The sequence below is a fragment of the Saccostrea echinata genome, unplaced genomic scaffold, assembly GCF_033153115.1.
Source record: "Saccostrea echinata isolate AGI-Se365-2 ecotype Australia unplaced genomic scaffold, CSIRO_AGI_Sech_v1 ptg000064l, whole genome shotgun sequence".
Classification (NCBI taxonomy): domain Eukaryota; kingdom Metazoa; phylum Mollusca; class Bivalvia; order Ostreida; family Ostreidae; genus Saccostrea; species Saccostrea echinata.
The window spans coordinates 8,034,359-8,059,128 of NW_026889813.1; the positions used below are offsets into that span (position 1 = coordinate 8,034,359).

The 24,770-nt window shown below is 33.3% G+C and overlaps 1 protein-coding gene across 1 annotated transcript in view; it reads left to right on the forward strand.

Annotated features, from left to right (window-relative positions):
* Nucleotides 1-24,770, forward strand: part of LOC133175861 (protein cycle-like) — a 48,208-nt gene that overhangs the window by 4,493 nt on the left and 18,945 nt on the right. Inside the window, exons 2-7 of the mRNA XM_061310992.1 lie at nt 5,075-5,155; nt 7,553-7,594; nt 8,358-8,515; nt 9,070-9,146; nt 16,302-16,394; nt 16,838-16,955. Coding sequence (XP_061166976.1) covers nt 5,075-5,155; nt 7,553-7,594; nt 8,358-8,515; nt 9,070-9,146; nt 16,302-16,394; nt 16,838-16,955 — 569 coding nt within the window. The remainder of the gene's footprint in view (nt 1-5,074; nt 5,156-7,552; nt 7,595-8,357; nt 8,516-9,069; nt 9,147-16,301; nt 16,395-16,837; nt 16,956-24,770) is intronic.

The window sequence follows — 24,770 nt, forward strand, 5'->3', positions numbered from 1 at the left end:
TGTTTATTTTGCAACATTGCCAATACACGGAACGGATTCTATCGTTAAACCGGGTCCATAGGACAATATCATTTTAACGATAGAACTTTCTATCTAGAGTAATACACTGTACGTTTCAATTTATTTTATTTTAGATCTAAGGGCAGATCACTCTAACTGCATAAATAATATATACCACAGGATTAAAATGATTTATGTGCAATGTATAGAGAGTCCTTAAAACATATACATGTATGCATAGATGTGTACCAGGGTATGTTCAATTGAACAATGCTGCAGACTTGTAACTGGAGAAAGCTTTCAGTCTTACTTCTGAATGACTTACCTATACTACAAATGTCAGCCAGCAGCTTGACTTGAATTAAGTACTATATTAGTCAGTATAGTGATCCCAATTCATTTCATACACCGACCTTAAATTTCAGTGTATATCGCATAATTTGAAAGTGAATGTTATGATTTCATAACATGCAATATATATTCTTATTAATGTAAACCAACTTTTATTTGCAAGTTTCACGACCTTCTTTTACACCCGAATATTTCTCGTCACAAACCACTTACCACTTACTTAAGTGTAGAATCCTTTATACCACTTACTTAAGTGTAAAATCCTTTACACCACTTACTCAAGTGTAGAATCCTTTATACCACTTACTCAAGTGTAGAATCCTTTATACCACTTACTTAAGTGTAGAATCCTTTATACCACTTACTTAAGTGTAGAATCCTTTAAATTTAAAGTCATGGATGGGTGGATTTCAGACTGCGGAATCATGATTTAAAGTTGTTACAAATTATAATAGTTGGTTTACAAGGTTTCAAAGCCCAGCTAACACTAAGTCCATATAACACATACATTAAATGAAATTAAATTTTTTAGCTCACCTGAGCCAAAGGCTCAAGTGAGCTTTTTTGATCAAAGAGCTAGGTTCACTTTATGTATAAAATGGCCCTGTAGATATACCAATTTATTGACTAACACTTTATATTCCATTTTAAACATCAAGATAAAGTAGAGACTTAGTGCTTTCATTTCCTATTAAAAATTTTCTCCTTAAAGCCAAGGCCTTGGAAAATAGGCTTCATGGAATTGCAATGTTCTTGAATTTTAAGGAAAACAAGTATATTTTGAGTACTTTCACAGAAAAGAAATAATATGAGCGCACCCTCTGATCTAAAAAATAAAACATGTTTTGTAATCCTCAGAAATAGTTCTATCATTTAATATTGCATATTTTAGATCAGAGGTTGCGCTCTATATTAAATATCGAAAAGTAGCTTTAAAAATTGGCTGTTTTTGTAGAATTTTTCAGGATATGAGGAAAATGACGGATTTCATGATGTCATAATGCATTACCTAGCCAGAAAATTACGTCATTTTTGATAGATATGCAGTCATCAAAGATGTCTAAGTGATATTCAATGCATTGCCAACTAAAACCAAGAAGTTTCAGTTTTTCTGAAATTCACAGGGCCAAAAAAGGCCCTAAGTGAATCTTGTTCTTTGTCCGTTGTCTGTCGTTGTTGTTATTGTAAACTTTTCACATTTCCATCTTCTTCTCCAGAACTACTGGGCCAATTTCAACCAAACTTGGCACAGAGTATCCTTGGGTGAAGGGGATTCAAGTTTCTTCAACGCCTTCTTCCAAGTGGAGATAGTTGCGAATTCATGAAAAATTTATGGCATCTTTCAAAAATCTTCTTCTCAAGAACCACTGTGTTAGAAAATATGAAATTGATGTGGAATCATCCTCAGGTAGCATAGACTCATGTTTGTTCACATCATGACCCCCGGGGGTAGGGTGGAGCTACAGTGGGTAATCAATGTTTTACATAGGAATACATAGGGAGCATCTTTAAAAACCTTCTTCTCAAGAACAGCAAAGCCTTGATTGGTCATATTTACATGGAAGCATCCTCAGGTAGTGTAGATTCAAGTTTGTTCAAATAATGACCTCCATGGGTAGGGTGGGGCCACAGTGGGCGATCAAAGTTTTACATACTAGGAATACATAGGGAAAATGTTTAAAAATCTTCTTCTCAGGAACAGCAAAGTCTTGATTGGTCATATTTATATGGAAGCATTCTCAGGTGGTGTAGATTCAAATTTGTTCAAATCATGACCCCCGGGACTTGGGTGGGGCCACAGTGCGCGATCGAAGTTTTACATAGGAATACATAGGGAAAATCTTTAAAAACCTTCTTCTCAAGAACAACAAAGCCATGTTTGGTCCTATTTATATGGAAGCATCCTTAGGTAGTGTAGATTCAAGTTTGTTCAAATCATGACCCCTGGGGGTAGGGTGGGGTCACAGTGGGTGATCAAAGTTTTACATAGGAGTATATAAGAAAAATTTCAAAAAATATTCTCAAGAACCGCAAAGCTATGATTTGTCATTTTTATATGGAAGCATTCTCAGGTGGTGTAGATTCAAGTTTGATCAAATCATGACCCCCGGGGTAGGGTGGGGCCACAATGGACAATCAAAGTTTTACATAGGAATATATAGGAGAAATCTTAAAAAATCTCCTTCTCTAGAACAGCACAGCCATGATTGGTCATATTTATATGGAAGCATCCTCAGATAGTGTAGATTCAAGTTTGATCAAATCATGACCCTCAGGGGTAGGTAAGGGCCACAATGAAAGTTTAAACTTGTAGGAAAAAAGTCACAGTTAGTCCAAAAAATATGTAAGCACCCTTAGTTAGTGTAGATTCAATTTTGTTCAAATCATACAGCCCCCCCCCCTCCCTTTTAGGGGTAGGTCGGGACCACTCATGCATTTAAGCATTGCAATACTAAACTTATTTTTGCTTTTTTCCTAGACACAGTGCTCAGGTGAGCGATGTGGCCCCTGGGCCTCTTGTTTTAAATATCAAACATTATAGAGTGTACGTGCCTTATTGGCTTGATAGTTGTAGCATGAACATTGCATTTTTAGGTCATCTGAGTTACTCAGGTGACCTATTGCTATCCATCTTTGTCTTTCATTGTGCGTCTTCCATTGTGCGTTGTGCATCGTGCGTTAACTTTTGAACATTTTCAACTTCTTCTCTAGAACCGCTAAACCAATTTCAACCAATTTTGGTATGTAGCATCTATGGGTGAAGGGAAACAAAAATTGTGAATTTCATTGTCCCTGCCCCCCTGGGGCCTGAGGGGTGGGGCTAAAGCCACCAAAATTGATGCAATCTTTAAAAATCTTCTTCTTTACTCCTGGACATCAAGCAGTCAAACTGTTGGCATGATTGTAATAAGCGATTTGGGCCCTCTACCAAAATTGTGAAATTCATGGCCCCTGGGTCAGGGGTTCTGGTGCTAGGGCGGGGCTATATAAATCATTTATGGAAAGTGCATTATTTCTTTGAAAATCTTTTTCTCTTCTCCTGGGTATTATTTAAACAAACTAAGTGCATTGTTAAAATAAGCAATGATGCCTTTTCCAAAATTGTGAATTTCATGGCCCCTGGGTCAGGGGCTCTGGTGTTGGGTGGGGCTCTATTGATTATATAGTCAAAATGCATAAATTCTTTGAAAATCTTCTTTGCTCCTGGGTATTATTTAAACAAACTAAGCGTATAGTTATGATGAACAAGAGTGCTTCTTCCAGAATTGTGAATTTCATGGGTTCTAGGTCAGATGTTCTGGTGTAAGGGTTTGGCTCTATTGATAATACATGTATAGTGAAAATGCATTAACTCTGTTAAATAATCCTGTCTGCTCCTTAGTGTTGAGCAGATAAACAAAGTGCATAGTTATGATGAACAATTGTCATGCTTCTTACAAAATTTTTAAAACTTGTGGTCCCAGGTTTTGGTGTTTCTCGGGGGGGGGGGGGGGGGGGGGGGGGGGGGGGCTATATGTGAAAATGTGTTAATTCTTTGAAAATCGTCAACTTGGTGCATAGTTATGATGATGAGGTACCTCTATCAAATTTGTGAATTTCATGACCCTGGGACATGGGTTTTAGTGTTAGGGTAGGGATGTGTTGAATCTGTAGTGAAAATGCATTATTTCTTTGAAGATTTTCTCTGCTCCTTGGCATATCGAAGCCAAACAGAATAATAAAACATTTAATAGGCAAGGATATTTTTACCAGATTTTTGAACATCAGGACCATTTGGTCAAATGTTCTGGTCCTAACCAGAGCTCTATTAATTTGTATTCTACTGATGGGAGAAGTTATTCCCCTTTGCCATTCACTTTTGATAATTAATCACTGTAAATAATGTATTTGAAATTTAATAGAATAAGAGAATTATGCAAAAAAAAATTCATTGTATTAATAGTGCAAAAAGTACTTTCATTCATTTAATGATCAGGTAGACTTGTAAATAATAAATAAATAGAAATGAGACAAAAATAACTTATCTCATTAAATGTTCTTCCAAGATCAAGAGAGGCCAATGTGAGAGGTCACAATATGGGGTTGAAAGTAGTGCAGAAGAACTAATAGTTTGTTAATAGTCTGCATGGTGATAAATGGAGGATAGATTAGAATTTAATATATGAGTTGTTACTGAATACTAGACTAATTATTTCATTGATCCTGCATGATCATTCTATTTCTCTTGCTTTTGGGCAACAAAGCTTCATCCATCAGGTTATTTATACTCTATGGATCGATCCTCTTAATTGTTGTATCATACTCAGGTGATTGTTAAGGCCCTTGGGCCTCTTGTTTTAATTTGCTGAAAATTTCAGTATATACCGTTGATGCATATACCATCGCCTACACCTATATATACAGAATACAGTCTTGCATACAGTAGTCTCGTCAAAATATTGTAAAACTGCAAAAGCCAATAAAAAATATTTGATAGCCCAAGAGTATGTTGTCAGCTTCTTTTGCTGCAATAACAATATTTGATCTCTCTGACGAGTCAGGGAAACTGCATTTTGTACAATCCAGTAACATGATAAAGTAAATATTTAGGTAAGGCGAGGCTTTTTATGTGTTAGACTAATTAAAAAAAAATGTTATTGAAAACAATATATGCAAAATTAGTGAATCATTTCAATGGGGTATTATGTGTACTTTAATTTGACGTTTATGTTTTATTGGTCAGTTGGAGTACATGCACAACACTGGATACAAATGAAGATGATTCATTGATGGAGTATGATCATAGAAAAGTCACTGGCTCCAAGTATGTAATTGTTTGTATCAAATCAGTTAAAATATGGAACATATAGAACTACGTCCAAATGCTGTATAAACTGTCTCCAAGTCAGCAGTACTATAGAACATTAAGCCATGGAAAGGTTCACAAGCTAGAACAGAACATGCATCCATATACTATATAAACTTTATCAAAGTCTCTAGAAATATGAAACAAAATGTTAGAGAGCTTCACAATTAGTTTTGAAACATATATCAGCAGACCTTGAGGTCTGACAACGTTCCTCAATAATACATAATTTTTCCAAAGACCTTGTCGTTTAGGTATTGCTACTGTACCAAGGGTCCTCACAAAAAATTGTATTACCAGGCATTTGTGCAAGATTCCAGAATATGATATATCCTGTATATTCAAAATCTTTTGAATTGCTGATGTCACAATTTTTGATATAGATATTTTGATGAGACATTTTGCACATAGTTTTATAAAACAATGGATATAATATGAACACATAGTCACGGAAAGCTTTGAATGTTAGAAAACATACATCCAAATACTAGCACTACTTTACCTTTTCTTGGAACATTTTATAGTTATTATGTTATTTTTACTTCGTTATTATTCAATGTCTCCTTGTTCTAAAATCCTAGCCAGCTCTCACCAATGTCACTTAATTGACATTTTCAGTATTAACTGATTATGACCAAGCAGTCTGTATTCATTTGTTAGGACCTCCCACATAGTAAATGAACATACTCTTTGAAGCTTTCACTTAAAAGAAATGTTTACAGAGGAGGATCAAGGGTTAAAAATTAAATATTCTATCTCAAATCCTTACTTTATTCATTCGTTTATTGGTACAGTGCATTACACCAAATAAAGGGTAATTTCTGCAATTAAGAAGTTTTGCAGTTTGTTCCAGCAAAAGATGCATCAAAATTGAAGCCCGTACATGTTAAGTATTTAATATGATTCCATGTAAATGTAAAGATATGGGATTTGAATACTGTAGATTCCTATATATATGCAAGGAATTAATTATTGTATAATTTTGCAGGAAGCATCACTCACAAAGTAATATTTCTTTTATAAGCTTACCAGAGCCAAGACTCAGGTGAGCTTTTCTGATCGAAAATGGCTGTTGCGGTTGTCTTCATAAACTTTTCACATTTTCTTCTTCTTTTCCAGAACCACAGAGCCAATCTCAACCAAACTTGGCACAGGGTGAAGAGTATTCAAATGAAGTGCCACGTCCTCTAATAAGGGGAGATAATTAAGAAATAGTGAACATTGGGTGAAATCATTTAAAAATTCCTCTTCTCAAGAATCATTGGATCAGAAAGAATTACATAGTGTAGATTCAAATTTGTTCAAATTGTGACCTTAGGGGGTAGAGTGGGGCCAGTAAAATGGGCGATCAAAGTTTTATATAGAAATACATAGGAAAAATATTTAATAAAGAACAGGAAGGCTACGATTAGCCGTATTTTTATATGGGTGCATTCTCAGGTTCATACAAATCATGACCCATGGGGGTAGGGCTGGGCCACAATGGGTGATCAATAATTTAATTTAGGAATACAGAGGAAAAATCATCTTCTTGTGAAAAGCAAAGCCATGATTAGCCCTATTTAAATGGAAAAATCTGCAGGTAGTGTAGATTCAAGTTTGGTCAAATCATGACCCCCTGGGGTAGGGTGGGGCCACAATATGTGATCAAAGTTTTACTTATATAGGCATATATTGGAAAAAATCTTTACAATTATACCATCTACTCATAAAAAGCAAAGCCATGATTAGCCATATTGATATGGAAGCAATTCCTTAGTAGTGTAGATTCAAATTTAGGTACATTAACAGACATTTTTGCAAGATTCCAGAGGATGGTATAGAATAGTTGGCTAATGGCTATAGTGTCAAAGTTTTTACTGTAGTAAAACAAATTATTTTTTCTTATTCCAAATTGCTATATTTCGTTTTCTCCGAGTCTTACATACATTTTTCTGATATTAAAAGGAAATATTACTTGTATTTTACTTGTATATTATTTCTAACATTTACATCATTTGTGTGTAATGAAAGAAATATTAAGGCCCTACATCTCAATAAAGTTCAATAGTGAAGTACCAAGTCCAAGTATTTACTGTCGTTAACTTATGTGAACTATAGTAAACTATATTTAACTATAGTAAGTTTTTTATTAGCATTGTCCTTCAGATGACCTCTAATTTTCAATCTCATTACAGACACCCCCCTTAATTATATCCACACAATGTGAAATGTCTCTTAATGGCTGGGAATACCAGCCTATCACATACATGCTTAGGCTTTCTCCTGACTCTTCCTTGAATTAAGTGACAATTAATCAGTATCATCTTATTCCAGCAAATCTTTTTTTATATTGTTTAATTTTTTTCTGTTTAGGTCAAAAAACACTATGATGGACTCTCAGACAGGAAATGACAGGTAAGTTTCTAATTTATTTCAGAGTCTTTTATTCTTTGTATTGATAAAGTCGTAACCAGTGGATATGACATTTAGAAACATAACAGGATTACATGTGGCAATTGAAGAACTTTCTCAGCTAAGAAATTCAAGCCCTGTCAAGTCCCTATCATTTTTAATGTTTATTAGTGAAAATTTATTTATTAAACTTCCCAACATTCCAAAAATTCAATTCTGGAACTTTTCAGATTATACGAAACATATGAAAAATGACTTAACCTGAATTTTTTCTGCTCTCATAGATGAAATGATTATTTTAACGTTCCACTCACATTTTATGTATTATATTTCTAGCTTATTTGCAAGAGCTTTATTTTTACATAATTATGCGAGACCTTCTGCTGGTGAAAATTTCATTCTCAAGTATTTTCATATTATAAAAGATTATATAAACAATAATTAAAATTTGTGAAAATTTTGTCTCACTTATGAATACCAAATAACTATCTTGCAAAAATAAGGTTTTACAAATATTTGGTTATTTACAGTATTTGCATTGTACAATACGATGATTTAGCAACCCTCAGAGTACAATATTCACCTCACCCTTTGGCCTAGGTGAATATTCTACTCCTCAGGTAGCTTAATGTATTGACCTCAAAAACAGCAGTAATTGTATATATCTGCATAGTGTAGATTATATGATTTGAAAACTAAATAAGTAAATAGATGACATTAATGATATTGCAAAAAGCTAATCACATATTATCTTTTATTCTGGCAGACAAAACCACAGTGAGATTGAGAAAAGGAGGAGAGACAAAATGAATGCTTACATCACCGAGTTGTCTTCAATGCTCCCAATGTGTAACGCCATGAACAGAAAACTGGACAAGTTAACTGTGTTACGAATGGCAGTACAGCATCTCAAGTCGCTCAGAGGTAAAGAATCTCAGGATATATTAGATAAAAAAAGTAATCTACCATGGCAGTGCAATCCACAACTACTAGATTAAAAACTTTTTTCAAATGCTTTTGGCTGTTTGAGAGACAAGTCTTTGAAAAAGGTTACAGTGTATCTTACTTTAGAAATTAGAAACGTTGCTTTTTGCTGACAGTTTTGTTAGAAGCGATGTTTTAGAAAAACATCGCTTAATGCTGATGGCTTAATATAAGAGACTGTTGAAAAAAGCTTTAATAAGTATTGCTTGAAGCTGCTGAGTTTCTGAGGAATGTGGCTTAATGCTATTTGATTTTTAGAAATATTGTTCAAGGAATATGTTACTTTATGCTGAATAGATTACTTTATTAACAGCAATGTAACTACAAAATGCTGCAAAGTGGGAAATTTTGCTCCAATTATTTTATATCTTTATAGTGAATATTAATTTATATGATCATAAGGAAATAACCAAAATTATTAAGCAGATATGGAAATTCAAACTGTAATGAAAGATAACAGATAAACTTTGAATGGTCAATATTATATTTAACAGAAGGTGCAGCTATGTCGATACCTGAAGCTCGACCCTCCTTTCTCTCCGATGATGATCTCAAACATCTAATTCTAGAGGTAAGTTTGTTCTCTTTGAAAGAGCACTAAGTGCCAAGTGCTCAAAGGTGTCTTGGTACATTCCTTTAAGTTACCAATAAGATTTTCTGGACAACCGACATGTCACAATACTAGAAACTAGTCTGAATTATGTTCATCAGTCATTGACAGGTTATTTACATAACATGTAGATTGCTTTCTGTCCATAAATCTGTACGATTGTTGATGCATCCACACTTTATCACTGGCTTTGCCAAGGTCTTATGTGCATTAAGATTGGTAACTGTTTCTGATGACTATCTGCAACAATTAGTGGGTACTTTGGCCTTCTTTTAGAATTGACCATATCAGCAATATCCAATCTGCAATTCATAGACTACACTTGTATTTTTTAGTGCAGAAAAAATTTATTATTTTCACAAAAGACTGCTCATTGGAAGGTATTTATAGACATGACATTGACATAATTTGAGATAAATCATGTGATTAATCATGTGACTGTATTTTTGTTAGCACAGAAATAATATTTTACAAACAAGACTGGTTATTAGAAGGTATTGATACATTGACGTAGGATAATTATACCCCCTTTCCAACCCCCGAAGGAAGCTGTAGGAGGAGATGTATACTTAAATCACCATTTGTGTTTGGCCCTCAGTAGATCTATAAATCCAAGGTTTAAAAAAGAAATATGAATTTTAGATCACCTTTACAAAGTTGGGGAGCTTATGTAATACCCTTGGCATCAGCTTCAGCGTCCTAGGTTAATATTTTTTGGAGCAATTTTATTTCAAGTGTTTCTATACCCTTTGTTGATCCTAGTTGCATGGGTGATGCATCTAGCATGTTTCATTGTACCATTCAGGTTTTATATGCTGCATTTTCAGCCAATATTTTCCATAAGAATGACCAGGTTAATGTTTTTGGAGCAGGTTTAAGTTTTTGGAGCAGGACTCATTCCTGTAACTATCTGCCCTACCTGGACCAAACTTGCAGGGATGATGTTGCATCTATAGATGGACACAACCAGTCCTGCTTTGGATACTAAACTATATTTTCCAATTGAATAACCAGGTTAAAGTTTTAAGAATGTTTTATGATTGTTGACCCAGTGACCTTGAAGTTTGACCTACATTTGAAAAATTTTAACATTTGTGATAAGTATTGAATGAGAGTAGATAGGATGTGTTCATATTTGACATGTGCATTACCTGTGACAAGGCCTTTCCAATTATACTATGATTTTTGACCCTTGACCTTGAACTTTGACCTACGTTTCTAAAATTTTAACATTGATGATGACTTTTGAATGAGAGAAGATAGGACATTTATATTTGACCTGTGCTCTACCTGTGACAAGACCTTTTGAAATATACTTTTGATCCCATGACTTTTACCTTGAAGTTTGATTTTGAATGAGAGAAGATAGGATGTTCCTTACTGACATGTCCATTACCTGATGCAAGTCCTCTCAGAAAAAAAAACCTATCATGATGCACAATGCCACTCTGTAAGAAAGATTTTGTGAAAGTTTCATGAAATTGTAGACATCTCTTTATGAGTGAAGAATTTTCAAATGGGACGTAAAACAACATACAATCAACCAGTCAGTCATTAATTAAAATTGTATTCTGTGGTGTAATAGGATTTGCAAATAAGATGGCTACCTCCAAACTTTTCTTGTTTCTACAGTTTTTGGTCAGATTTGGGCCACAGTGCTCACCTGAGTAACTATGGCCGTTCTGTTCTTTATCAGCAGATTTTCCCCCAACATATTCCTATGTAAAAGTAAGATAATGTAGTGTGGCCCCACCCTCCCCAAGCCCCACCCTACCCCAGGGTGTCATGATTTGAATAAACTTGAATCTGAGGATGCTTCCATATATATGCATGTACATGACTAATCATGGCTTTGCCGTTCTGAAGAAGAAGTCTTTAAAGATTTTTTTCTATATATTCTTATGTAAAACTTTGATTGACCATTGTGGCCCCTTCCTATCCCTGTGGGTCATGATTTGAACAAATTAGAATCTACACTACTTGAAGATGCTTCAGTATATATATAACTAATCATGGCTTTGTGGCTTTGCTGTTCTTGAGATAAAGAATTTCAAAGATTTTCCCATGTATTCCTATGAAAAACTTTGATCGCCCATAGTGGCCCCTCCTTATCCTCAGGGGTCATGACTTGAACAAAATTTAATCTACACTACCTGAGGATGCTTCCATAAAAATACAATTAATCATGATGTTGCTGATCTTGAAAAGAAAAATTCTAAATATTTTTCTATGTATTCCTATGAAAAACTTCGATCACCCACAGTGGCCCCCACCCTACCCGCGGGGGTCATGATTTGGACAAATTTGAATCAACACAACTTGAGGATGCTTCCATCTAAATATGACTTAATATCATGACCTTGCTGTTCTTGAGAAGAAGAATTTTAAAGATTTTTCCTAAGTATTTCTATGTAAAAATTTGATTTCCCATAGTGGCCCTAATACCCTACCCCTTGGGGTCATGATTTGAATAAACTTGAATCTTCACTATCCCAGAAAGCTTTCATAACATGACAGAACATCTTTTCTGGCTCAGTGGTTGTTGAGAAGATTTTAAATTACCCCACCCAATTTTCATTATTTTTTAATTATCTCCCCTTGGAAGAGGGTGCAGCCCTTCATTTGAACAAACTTGAACCCCCTTTACCCAAGGATACTCTGTGCCAAGTTTGGTTGAAATTGTCTCAGTGGTTCTGGAGAAGAAGTTGAAAATTTAATGTGAAAAGTTAACAACAACGCTGACAATGACAGACAACAGACATATTTTGATCAGAACATCTCACTTGAGCCTTTGGCTCAGGTGAGGTAAAAAGCCATTAGGCAGTCATTCCTTAACTGGTGTACCTTTGATGTCATATTAGCTGACATCAATGTAAATTATAAAACTGACAAAGCTGTTAGCTGTTTCATAAATGGCACAATGTATTTCTGATTTACTGAAAATGGATTTTTCATGTACTTTCACTTCAAATTTTTTGTAATTTCAAGTTCACACATATAAATTGGAACCAGTGATGATGCTACATATATATATTTCAAAGATCTATAATGATGCCTCCAAGTCTGTGATGTAAATACTTTAATTCAAACTCTTGATGTACCTCATTTAAATGTTATAGATTATATAGGTTGCTAATTTATCCTTGATATCATGCAAAGACTGCATGATGTCTCAGTTATTTTAATAGATTTCCCACAGGAAATCTTAACATTTTCTGTTTTGTTTGCTGCACATTGTTTTTCAATACACTGTTATTTAAAGCTTTATAAATGCCTTATCATTACTTTAGTCCATAAATTACGGCAAAAAAAAAAGAAAATGTTTTCAGAGCATATTGGAGAAAAAAGAATGAAAATTTTGCTTTTTTCATTTTTTTTTTAAATCTGTTCCTTAAGTCGGATTATAAATTTTTAGAAAGAATATATATACATGTATATATATATATATATATATATATATATATATATATATATATATATATATATATATATATATATATATATATATATATATTAGGGATGTCAACGAATATTCGAATACTCGACTATTGTTCGATCATACCGACTATCGACTAAAATTTCTTTAGTCGGTTATTCGTTAAAAATGTGTTAGCTAATAGTAATTTTAAATTCAAGGTAATGAACTTGGATCAGCCCATTTCATTTATTTACAGATCAATGTTCTCGTAAGTAAAACTCGGGATAAGGTTTAACTGTTCAAAGGAAATTATGTATATGTCGATTTATGTTCTGCAAACATGCCTCCAAAATCTACAGTTTTTGGCATACTTTATATGATGTTAGGATGGAAAAACAGTGAAAAGCAAGTTATCAAGTTTCTGTGAAACTGAACTTGTATTCTGCAGTGGAACATCAAATATTATGTATCATATGCCGAATCCGTCAAACATATAGTCTTAAAAGTAAAACTTTCCTAGTAACTTCTCCGCAAAAATGACAAAAAAAGCAGAGCCGGAAAGGAAAATGTTGCTAACACAAACATGATTATCAAGGAATGTCTACCTCTAGTTGTAAATGGAGAGGGCTTCAAGAATTGTTTGGTTTTGATTTAAATAATAAAGTTTCAACCTGCAATTCCATAAGATTTGACGTAATGCAACTATTCATAAAGAATAATTAAACAGCTTTTACAAAATTGTAAATACATGTTAACTGGAGGACAGTTAGCGTAATTAAATGGTGTTTCTTTCTGATATTAATATCATACAGTCATTTTAAGATTGTATTGATTGTTTGCATAAAATCTCATAATTAAAAGTTATGGCAAGCTCTGTCTGTTTTTATAAGAGACACGCTTTAATTGTTTACCAGTCATAGCTATAGATCACTAACAAAACACGTACAAATGACTTCAAGTAACGGGTATACATGAACCAGCCTTATGAAAAAAAGGACAAATGCCAGTGTTTGATATTCTGCATTTAGATAAAATGTGAAGTAAATATTATATTTGAAATCAAATACAGTGGATGCATGTAGATGTATTTATTGTACAACGTAAATGTTTACGATTCAGATATTCGTTGTATAATGTTGATAGCATAGTATAAATATTGTACAACTAGTCTATAAAAGACAAATAGTAAAATGACATGAAACATTAATTTAAATTTCAACGAATATTCGACTAAAGCCTCCGACTATTCAACTAAGCTGTCCGAATAAAATTGACATCCCTAATATATATATATATATATATATATATATATATATATATATATATATATATATATATATATATATATATATATATATATATATATATATATATATATATACCAGTAAATGTTCAGAAGCTTTACATTACAAAAATGTATACACAGCAGTAACATAGTAACAATGATTATTACGTACATTAAACTAAGTGGAATGTTAAATGTCTATATTGTGACATCATAGATAAAATACTACAATGGTCTAGTAAAAGTTCGGGAAAATCATAGGTAATTTATAAGAGACAATTAAGTTTTGGCTTTAGAATACAAATAAAATGCCTTTCTTTTTCCCGTCTCTGGATGATCACGGGCACATCTGAGTTTATAAAAAGGGAAAATGTTAAATCATTTTTTTCCACAAGTTTCCAGGTGTGCACTTAACTGGATTTGTCCATATTCAGGTATACTGATTTGTTGCTTATATACACGTACACGGGCACGGAGAGTGTTGCCAGTTTTACCAATGTAATATTCTTTGCATCCAGGACATGTGATGGCCTATATGACATCTTTCGTATCACATGACATGTTATCATTTACTTTAAATTCACGCCCATTAAAATTATAACTTGTCCCTTCTGTAATGTAGTCACATGTACCGCACCGAGGGTCCGTACACTTTGACACTGTATGAGTATGGTCAGCGAATTGGGAGGATTAAAGTATTCTCTTAAGGTTTTTGGATTGACGTTTACTGATGATAAAACGACAGTTTTTGTATACACTTTTCATTTGATCATCCTCTCTAAGTAGGCTATTTAATTCATAAACAATTGAATTGATGTTTTTATTTCTCGGATTGAACGTGTGAACAAAGGGTATGTCTCTCCATCCTTCGCATGTCATGTGTTTGAAAGTAATTGTGTTCTATAACACTCCTTGGCTTTCATAAAACTATTATCTACAAGTTGCTCTGGGTATTTTTGGCTTAATAAATACAATTTTAATTCCTCCAGACGGATATCCCTTGCATTGATATTGCTCACAATGGTACAGATCCTTCTTGCGAGATTATATGGTATAGCCATTTTAGTATGGTGGGGATGGCACGATCCGAAATGCAGATATTGGTCGCATTTTTGCAATCATAATGACTTGAAATTATTACACTCCCCATGGAAAAAAAAACACACACACACACATACCATAGGGTCATCAATATTTTATGATCATAATATCTTGAACCCCTTCTTTTTACTTTTCAATGGATATACTCCAACCCCACAATTAACCTTTAGGGTGAGGTTGTTTTTAACAGCCATATTATTTTATTCCCAGATTTTGAGAACTCTTACGGGGTTGAATATTTCACAAACACTATTCTGCTGAACCCCAAAAGAAAAAAATTCAGAAGGCCATCAATATTTTATGGTCATAATATCTTGAACCCCCTCTCTTAACTGGAGAAGATTAAATGGGGACCCCCATGTCCACCCCAAATAAAGTAAAAACTGTGGGAGGTTAACATTTTGCAACCATAATATCTTGAACCTGGGGCAAATATATTATAACCATAGTATTATGAACCCACCAGGTTCCATATTTTATAAGGGGATCCATTATATCGCAGTGAAAAAGTGAACCCGGGTTAAAAATATTATATAAATAAAAATATTATGGGATATATTGAACCCGGGTTCAATATATCGGGGTATCAAAATATTATGCTACACCGGCAATAAACTTTTCATACTTTGAAGCTTATGAGTACAATCCTGAATCGTTTTCCTAAAACATATGTAGTGATTCCCCATTTATTACAAAACTGTCATGTTCCTCATCAATTTTCTCTGCAAAGTTAAGAACTCAGGCTCATCATTAGGTAAAATAATATATTTGGTTGTTTCCCCCATATAAATTTACTAATTAACTGACTTCCAACATTTTTTTGAATCTTTAGTTATTTCTAAATATTTCTTCACTTTTGAAGTGGGTAGCAACATTTCTCTGCATGTCTGATTTCGCTGCCATATATTAACTAAATAATTTAAAAATGATTTGAAGATAATAGACCATACTTAATTGAATTGATGTTCACTGAAAGCAATCATTGAAGCCATCCAAAAGTTAAGGACCACAATAGGTGAGAACAGCTGTGTACCAGGTGATTGGTCACTAATTACTGTATATACACAGCCACAGGTGATAACGGGTTTTTTTACAGGTATAGATGACAACACGCTAATAACTGTTTGCGGTTTTAAGTTATTTTTTGATAATTTCAGATAAAAAGATGTACTTTGAAATAAGAAAAAAAACACCTGCGAGTAATCGAGCACCATTTTTAGTATTGAATACTCAGAGGTTTGATCGAGTACCCGGTTAACGGGGTACTCGTTGACATCCCTACTATTTATATTAATGGTGACTGTTTTGTTAGGCAGCTGAAGGATTCCTGTTTGTTGTGAGCTGTGACAGGGCCAGAATTCTCTATGTATCAGAATCTGTCCGCAATATCCTCAACTACACAAGGGTAAATATTCCACATTTTATAACAACAATATTGTAAACAGTCATTCATTTCAATGACTTCATAAAAAGAGTTCTTGTTAATGGTCATTACCCTGATGTAAAATTTGTCTCTCTTTTAAATGGTCTTTACAATGATATGGAGTTTTTAAATGGTCGTTAACTTTAACACATAAGTAGCTAGATCTAATTGGTTAGATTTATATAAATTATCTGATTGCTTAGAAAATATGTACATGTACAGTTGAACCTAGGTACCTTGAACACTGATATCTCGAATACCATGGATATGTCGAAGTCATTTGAAAGTCCCAACCACTTTTTTCTCTATGCATTTTACCCTCAATATCTCAAAGCCTTGGATATCTCAAAGTTCTTCCTCCATCTAATCAATTCAAGTTTGTATTTTGATTTGATTGGTCAGAATTATTTAAATTATTTTGGTAGCTGGATCTGATTGGTCAGAGCCTCTTGGATTACCTTCATCCACATGACATTAACAAGGTTAAAGAGCAGTTGTCAGCATCAGATGTCTACCCCAGGGAACGATTAATAGATGCCAGAAGTAAGTGACAATAATTGCCTAAAGTGGTATTTCTGTAAAGAGATAGTATATGTGTAAAGAGTAGTATTTCTGGAAAGGGAATGGTATATCTGTAAAGGGAGTGGATATCTGTAAAGAGAGTGGTATTTCTATAAAGGGAGTGGTATTTCTGGAAAGGGAGTGGTATATCTGTAAAGGGAGTGGTATATCTGAAAAGGGAGTGGTATTTCTGTAAAGGGAATAGTATTTCCGTAAAGGGAGTGGTATTTCTGTAAAGGGAATGGTATTTCTGTAAAGGGAGTGGTATTTCTATAAAGGGAATAGAATTTCTGTAAAGGGAATGATTTTTCTATAAAGGGAGTGGTATTTCTGTAAAGAGAGTGGTATTTCTGTAAAGGGGGTGGTATTTCTTTAAAGGGAATACTATTTCTGTAAAGAGAGTGGTATTTCTGTAAAGGGAATGGTATTTCTGTAAGGGGGAGTGGTATTTCTGTAAAGGGAATGGTATTTCTGACTAGTGAAGACACATTCAATGTTGGTTTTGAAGTAATATATTTAATTTTGCTTAATATATATACTTTGAAGAATCTTTTTTTTTAACTTCATATATTCAATTTTGCTGAATATATATACCTTGAAGAATCTATTTTTTTTTTACTTCAATCTATTTTAAGTTGAGCATAAGATCTGAATTTTCAAGCCCTTGCATATTTCCTTGTCATATCCTACAGTAAAACTCGTATTGCGAAGTCTTGGGGACCTGTGAATTTAATTCGCTATATCTGTAATGTGTTATATCCGTATAATGAATTCATATAATTATATCTGACGAATTTCCAATATACACATTTTCTTTCAAGTATAACTACTGAATATGTTATGGAAGCAATTATAACAATACATACCTTGGATATCTAAGGTTAAATTATGAATTGAATTTTTAGTCACCTGAGTCACTCAGGTGACCTATTGCTTTCCGTTTTTGCCTGTTGGCGTTCGTCGTGCGTTAACATTTGAACATTTTTAGCTTCTTCTCTGAAACCACTGAACCAATTTCAACCAATTTTGGCATATAGCAACTATGGGTGAAGAGGAACAATAATTGTGAATTTCATGGTCCCTGCCCCCCTGGGGCCTGAGGGGTTGGGCTAAAACCACCAAAATTAATGCAATCTTTAAAAATCTTCTTTACTCCTGGACATCAAGCAGTCAAACTGTTGGCATGATTGTAATAAGCAATGAGCCCTCTACCAAAATTTTGAAATTCATGGCCCCAGGGTCAGGGGTTGTGGTGCTAGGATGGGGCTATATACATCATATAGTGAAAGTGCATTATTTCTTTGAAAATCTTCTTCTCTGCTCCTGGGTATTAAATAAACTAACTAAGTACATAGTTATGTTGAGCAAGACTGCCTCTTCCAAAATTGTGAATTTCATGGCCCCTGGGTCAGGGGTACTGGTGCTGGGGGGGGGGGGGGGCTCTATTGATTATATAGTGAAAATGCATTAAATCTTTGAAAATCTTCTTCTCTGCTCCTGGGTATGAAATATACTAACTAGGTATGTAGTTATAATGAGCATGGCTGCTTTTCTTCCAAAATTGTGAATTTCATGGCCCCTGGGTCAGGGGTTTTGGTGTTAGGGTGGGGCTCTATTGATTATATAGTGAAAATGCATTATTTCTTTGAAAATCTTCTTCTCTGCTCATGGGTATGGGTATGAAATATACTAACTAAGTACATAGTTATAATGAGCATGGCAGCCTCTTCCAAAATTGTGAATTTCATGGCCCCTGGGTCAGGGGTTCTGGTGAAGGGGGGGGACTCTATTGATTATATAGTGAAAATTCATAATTTCTTTCAAAACATTTTTTTCTACTCCTGGTTATAAAGCAAAGAAACAGGTGTATAGTTATGATGAACAAGGATCCTTTTACAAAATTTTCAAAACTTGTGGTCCCAGGGGTTCTGTTTCTCGGCGGCGGATGGGGGGGGGGGGTCTTTTTGATTATATAGTGAAAGTGTGTGAATTCTTTGAAAATCTTCAACTAATTGCATAGTTATGATGATGAGGGTACCTCCTCCAAATTTGTAAATTTTCATGACCCTAGGTCATGGGCTCTGGTGTTAGGGTAGGGCTGTGTTAAATAGTGAAAATGCATATTTCTTTGAAAATCTCCTCTGCTCCTGGGCATATTAGAAGCAAACACAGTAAAAGTTTTAATAAGCAAGGTATTTTTACCAGAATTTTGAACATCTGGACCATTTAGTCAAGTGTTCTGGTCCTGGCCAGGGCTCTATTCATTTGTATTCTACTGAGTGAAGTTATTCCCCTTTGCCATTCACCTTTGATAATTAATCACTGTAGATAATGTATTTGAAAGATTAATAGAATAAGAAAATTATGCAAGAACATTTATTGTATAATGCAAAAAGTACTTTCATAGTTTTAATAATCAGGTAGACTTGGAAATAATAGATGAATAAAAATGAAACAAAAATAACTTATCTTTTTAAATGTTCTTCAAAGGCCAAGTGAGGCCAATGTGAGAGGTAATTATAGAGATATCTATTATGATCTTAATCGTACTATTTTCCTTGCTATTGGGCAACAAAGCTTCGTTTATCAGTTTATGGATCCTCTAAATTGTTGTACTCAGGTGACCGTTAAGGCCCTTGGGCCTCTTGTATATACAAATACTTACTGAAAATAAAGTCAGTTCAACATATCAAATTATGAGATTTTTGAAAATTTGTTATAAAAGATGCAAATTTCATTAATTTTAACCTCTATGGGACTCAAAATCATTTCCCTACATCCGTAAATTCGTTATATCAGAATTCGTTATAAAATTTTACAAAGAATTGTTAAGAATTTTGCCGGGGACCATGAAAAACTTCGCTATATCCGTGAATTCGCTATATCGGTGTTCCAACTAAAATTTTACAAAGAATTGTTAAGAATTTTGCCGGGGACCATGAAAAACTTCGCTATATCCGTGAATATCGGTGTTCGAACTAAACGAGTTTTACTGTAGTACAGTACACAAGACACTGTAAAGTTGCTAATTGTAGGTGATTAGCAGGTGTCATATATTGCCTGGTAAGGTAGCAGTGTAAATGAAGTATTATCACATAGAAATGTTGTTAATATTTTGTTAAAGCCATACATAGATGAGAAAGCACTACATTTAATTTGTCAGATGATTGGGATATTGATGCATTTCTGAAAAGCAGTGTTGTCTTTCATAATTAATTGTCTCTGTGCAATACATTGGGCAGATGGAGAAACCATTTTGACAATTGTAGTTCTACTCACTTTTTTGGTGATCGCAGAAAAAGCAGTAGCTGAAAGTGTGAGCTTTGTTATGGGGAGTCTTGTAAAGGAAAACAAAAGGTGTTCAATGTAGGAGGTTCAAGAGGAAGAAAATTATACATGTAGCCCCTCCCCAGCCACCTAAATTTTGGAACCATAGTTATCAATCAGAAGTTGAACCTTGTCATGCTGGATAATACCTTTTTTTAAAAAATCATTTTCCTGGTGTACCCTAAGGAAATGTTACCCCCCTCCCTCCCTAAAAAAAAGAAGAAATATTGCCATGCCAAATTGGAAAAATTCAGTCTTTTAAAATAGATATCATGAAATTGGTATTATTGAACATGAGTAAACTTTGAAACTGCATCCTTCGTGTGGGTCTTCAGAGAACATTTGAAGGATGATCCCCTCCCCACCAAAAAAAAGAGTATCTGCATTAAATTTACAAGGAAAATGATCAAGGAAATAAACAAACAATAAATTTATTTGAAATATTTATGCCTGACACCCAATAAATGGAAAAACTTTTTCAGTAATTCACCGATTGATAATAAAGCATTCCAGAGTATTTAGCACTTTATTGATATGATTGAGTGTAATTATGATTTGTTCCCACAGAAACCGTATCTTTTTCATGAAACCTTAAGAGATTCTAAAATAAAGAAATACAGCTTATGTAACCCATCATTTGAGACTGGATCGTGACATGTTGCTGTCTGCTTGGTGCTGAGATTGCCTTCTTCTGGTGTTCATTAGCTATTTAATGGGCCTTTTGCATCACTCTTGAGTACGGAAGCAAGTTTTTTTTTTCAATTTCTACTGAATCTCCTAATCCAATCAGATATCCCCCTTGAAATTTCAAACTTAATAGAAGGATAATTTTTTTTTAAAAGTGATGCAAGCATTCATTGTATTCTCTGTAGGGTAATTTGAACTTCTAAGTAACTGCATGAGATTGAGTTATTGATTTGTAGAGTTAAATATTGATTTATTATGTAATTGTTTTATAAATGTGAATTGTCGACTCGTGTAGATCTTCATTATTAGCTCTCAAACTATGCTAAACACAGCACATATAAGAAACAGTTACTTAAAACCATATGGTTCGTATGGTTTATCTGAGGCAGAGGCTCACGTTTTTGATTGAAATTTGCCTGTTGTCTGTCTGTGTCATCATTGTGTTAACTTTTCACATTTTCATCTTCTCCTAAAACCAGTGGGCTGATTTTAACGAACCTTATTTCAGAGTACCTTTGGATAAAGAGTATTAAAATTTATTCATATGATGGCCCATGCCCCCTTCCAATAATAAAGAAAAGGGTTGGGTCATTTAAATATCACAGGTCCAGAAAAGATTTAACTATGTGAAAGTTTCCAATTCAGGTTTGTTCAAATCATGGGGTATTGTGATGCCATAGGAGATTAAAATTTTATATTAGATTATATATGTATAGGGGAAAAAACTCAAGAACAGCAGAGATTTTTGATTTTAATATGCAAGCATTCTCAGGTAGTGTGGACACCAGTTTGTTCAAATCGTGCCCCCTAGAGGTAGGATGAGGCTACAATAGGGGATTAGTGTTTTACTTTGGAATATACAAGAAATTCAATAAAAAGGTCTTTTTGCAAAAAGTAGCAGGGTCACAATCATCCAATTATTTCCGATTTGTGAGATTCAACTTTTCTTTTTCATTTTATGGAAGCTGGGGTTAGAGTAAGTTTAGAATCAGGGGTCAGATTTTACAAAATGTATATAATGCAAATATGCAGGGGAAAAAATGTTTAAAAAATCTCCAGAACAGCAAGGCCATGCTAGTCATATTTAAGCACGCCTATAAATGTGTGGATTCAAATTAGTAATGTATGACCCCTTGAGATTAGAATGGGGCAACTATTTGGGGTCAAAGTTTTTTGTGATTAAAGAGCCGACATTTTCTTTAAATCTTCATTTGAAAAACAGCAGGGCCAAGGTGACTCAAAAAGCATTATGGCCCATTGGCTTCATGTTAATTTAAAATTATCTTATACTGATGGTGCAGAATCAAAATTTCTGTAGAATTTAAAGTTCCTTTTATTTGTAAGCAAAAGAAAACAAATATGTACAGCTGATAGAGCTTTCGCCATTTTCACAGTATTTTTGCTAATTGTGTTGCACTTGGACCAAAAAATAAAAAGTCAAACAGCACATTATTGACATGTTTTCTAGAAAGTACAATACCTATGCAAATGAGTCCCAAATTTTTTTTATATAAGCATTCTTACGAAAAAAGTTGTGCGAAGTCAAATTTTGGGCGAGACCTTGTGTTGCGGACACTACATTACACCTGTTATGTCTAGAATAAAATATTAAAGATATTTATTTATTCCAAACTTCTTGTGGGTTTTGATTATGTACCTAATTTCAGTGAAATAAAAGAAAAATCTTATGGTTCTCTTTGAAAACAAAAATTTTATTCACATTAATGACTTGCTAATATTTTTGCCTAATTTATCTCCCTTCCTTAAGTTTATCTACCTTTACAATCACACATAAGACCTATATAATTATCATGTGAAAATTAAATTGAATACTTCTAAATTTCAAATACATTTGTCATAACACCCTGGATATCTTCATTTGTATCTTGTCTAGCTTTGAAAATGCATAGCATTTTTGTTGCAGACACTAAAAGTAACCATAAGAATAATCTTTTGTCATTTTTATAAAAATAATTGTTGATAAATGTTCATTTCTAGGCTGAATTATATACCACCGGATCAACTCTTGAAAATGTATCATATAAAAAGATGCAGAATGTGGTTTATTGAGATGAAAATAACCACATAACAAGGACCATTAATTATTTCTTGATGTATAATTGTTTTGCAGTTTTAAAAAATGTCTCTGATTTTACTTATTTTAAAACAATTAAAGAAGTTATAACAAATAGTTTTATAGATAAATTCAATGAATTAAAGAATTTACTAAGGCATCCATAATTTTTTTTCAGTATTGAAATTGTTGCGGACACTACAATATATTGAAATATTGCTATATGACACCATATTTGGTTTTAATGGAGTAAACTGAAAATCTTTATCTCTAACTAGTTCTATATGTACAGTAAATGGTGTTATATTATAGGGAAATAAAAAAGGCTAGTCAAAAATGGCTATCCGGCCTGGAAAATAAAACCCATATATATACCAGTAAGTTTGAAGTGTTATCTTGTACAAAAATCACCATTTGTTATCTTAATCCAGTTAACTAATTGTATTATCAAAGGAGCAAAATATCAGAGAAGTGTTTTACATTTCAAAAATCTTTAATGAAATAAAAAGTGAAAATAATAAATGAATGTGGTATATAGTTATTACTGTAGTGTCCGCAACACAACTGTATTAATTAGAACTAGACTTATTAATTAACAATTAACATCTTGATACATTCTTTAGTTTCCACTTATTCAGTTTTAAAAACCACATAAAAATTAACTTTCAATATATAACATAAGACTGACAATTGAAAGATTTTGAATATTATGTATAAACAAGTCGTTATGGGTGTTATTCAAAGTATGAAGTTATAGTTCCACTAAGTTTTGTAACCTTACATATTTGTATTGAATATTTGGACAATTATAGTGATGATCAATTGAAATCATGTTACATTTCTTTGAAGAAACTGTGAATTTAAAAAGCTGTTGCAGACTCTACAGCGTTGTGGACTCTACAAAACACAATATATTTGCCAGAATTCCAAGCAACACTGAGCTAAAGTCTGATATTTTTTGGTAGATAGATTAGTAGCTGTACTGGCCTTTTACATGTAAAATAAAAGAAATATAATTCATAATGCATTCCAGAATAAGCACATGTTGCGGACACTACAGAATTTTGGGACATTTTTATGCCAGTAAGAAGAAAATGTGTCATTTTCTAAAGTTTCGAAGAATCCACTCAAACTTTTCTTTATTGTTTCATTTATCATTTAACTCTAATTTTAAAATGAACCTAAAGTAAGAGTAATGCATTAACATATATTTTTTTAAGCTGCAAATTCAAACAGTAGAATTTTATTAAATTTCATAACGTATCTGCATTTTCACATATTTAAACATTATTTCGCTAATATTTTGTTGATTTACATACAGTAAATTGCATATAAAAGAGGGATAATTTCACAATGATTTGACATCTATAACTAAGAGTTTCTATTGTAAATCTCCTGAAACAAAAACTGGAAAACAAAGCCATTTTTCAGCTGCAACAGCATAACGCAAAATATACCCCATATTTTTGGTAGTAAATCTTTAATATTTTTATTGTCTAGAACATGGGAGTGTTATATATCATTTAACTTGTTAGGGGTACCATTTTGTCATAATTTGGTCATAATTGTTAAGGGTTTAATCATATATTTTGATGCAGAGTGCATTATAACATAAGTGAGTATGAAAAAACACAAATACTGTGAAAATGGCGTTTAGAAGATCTGCAGCCAGCCTCATCATTCACAGTTCTGTTTTCTTGCTCATTCTT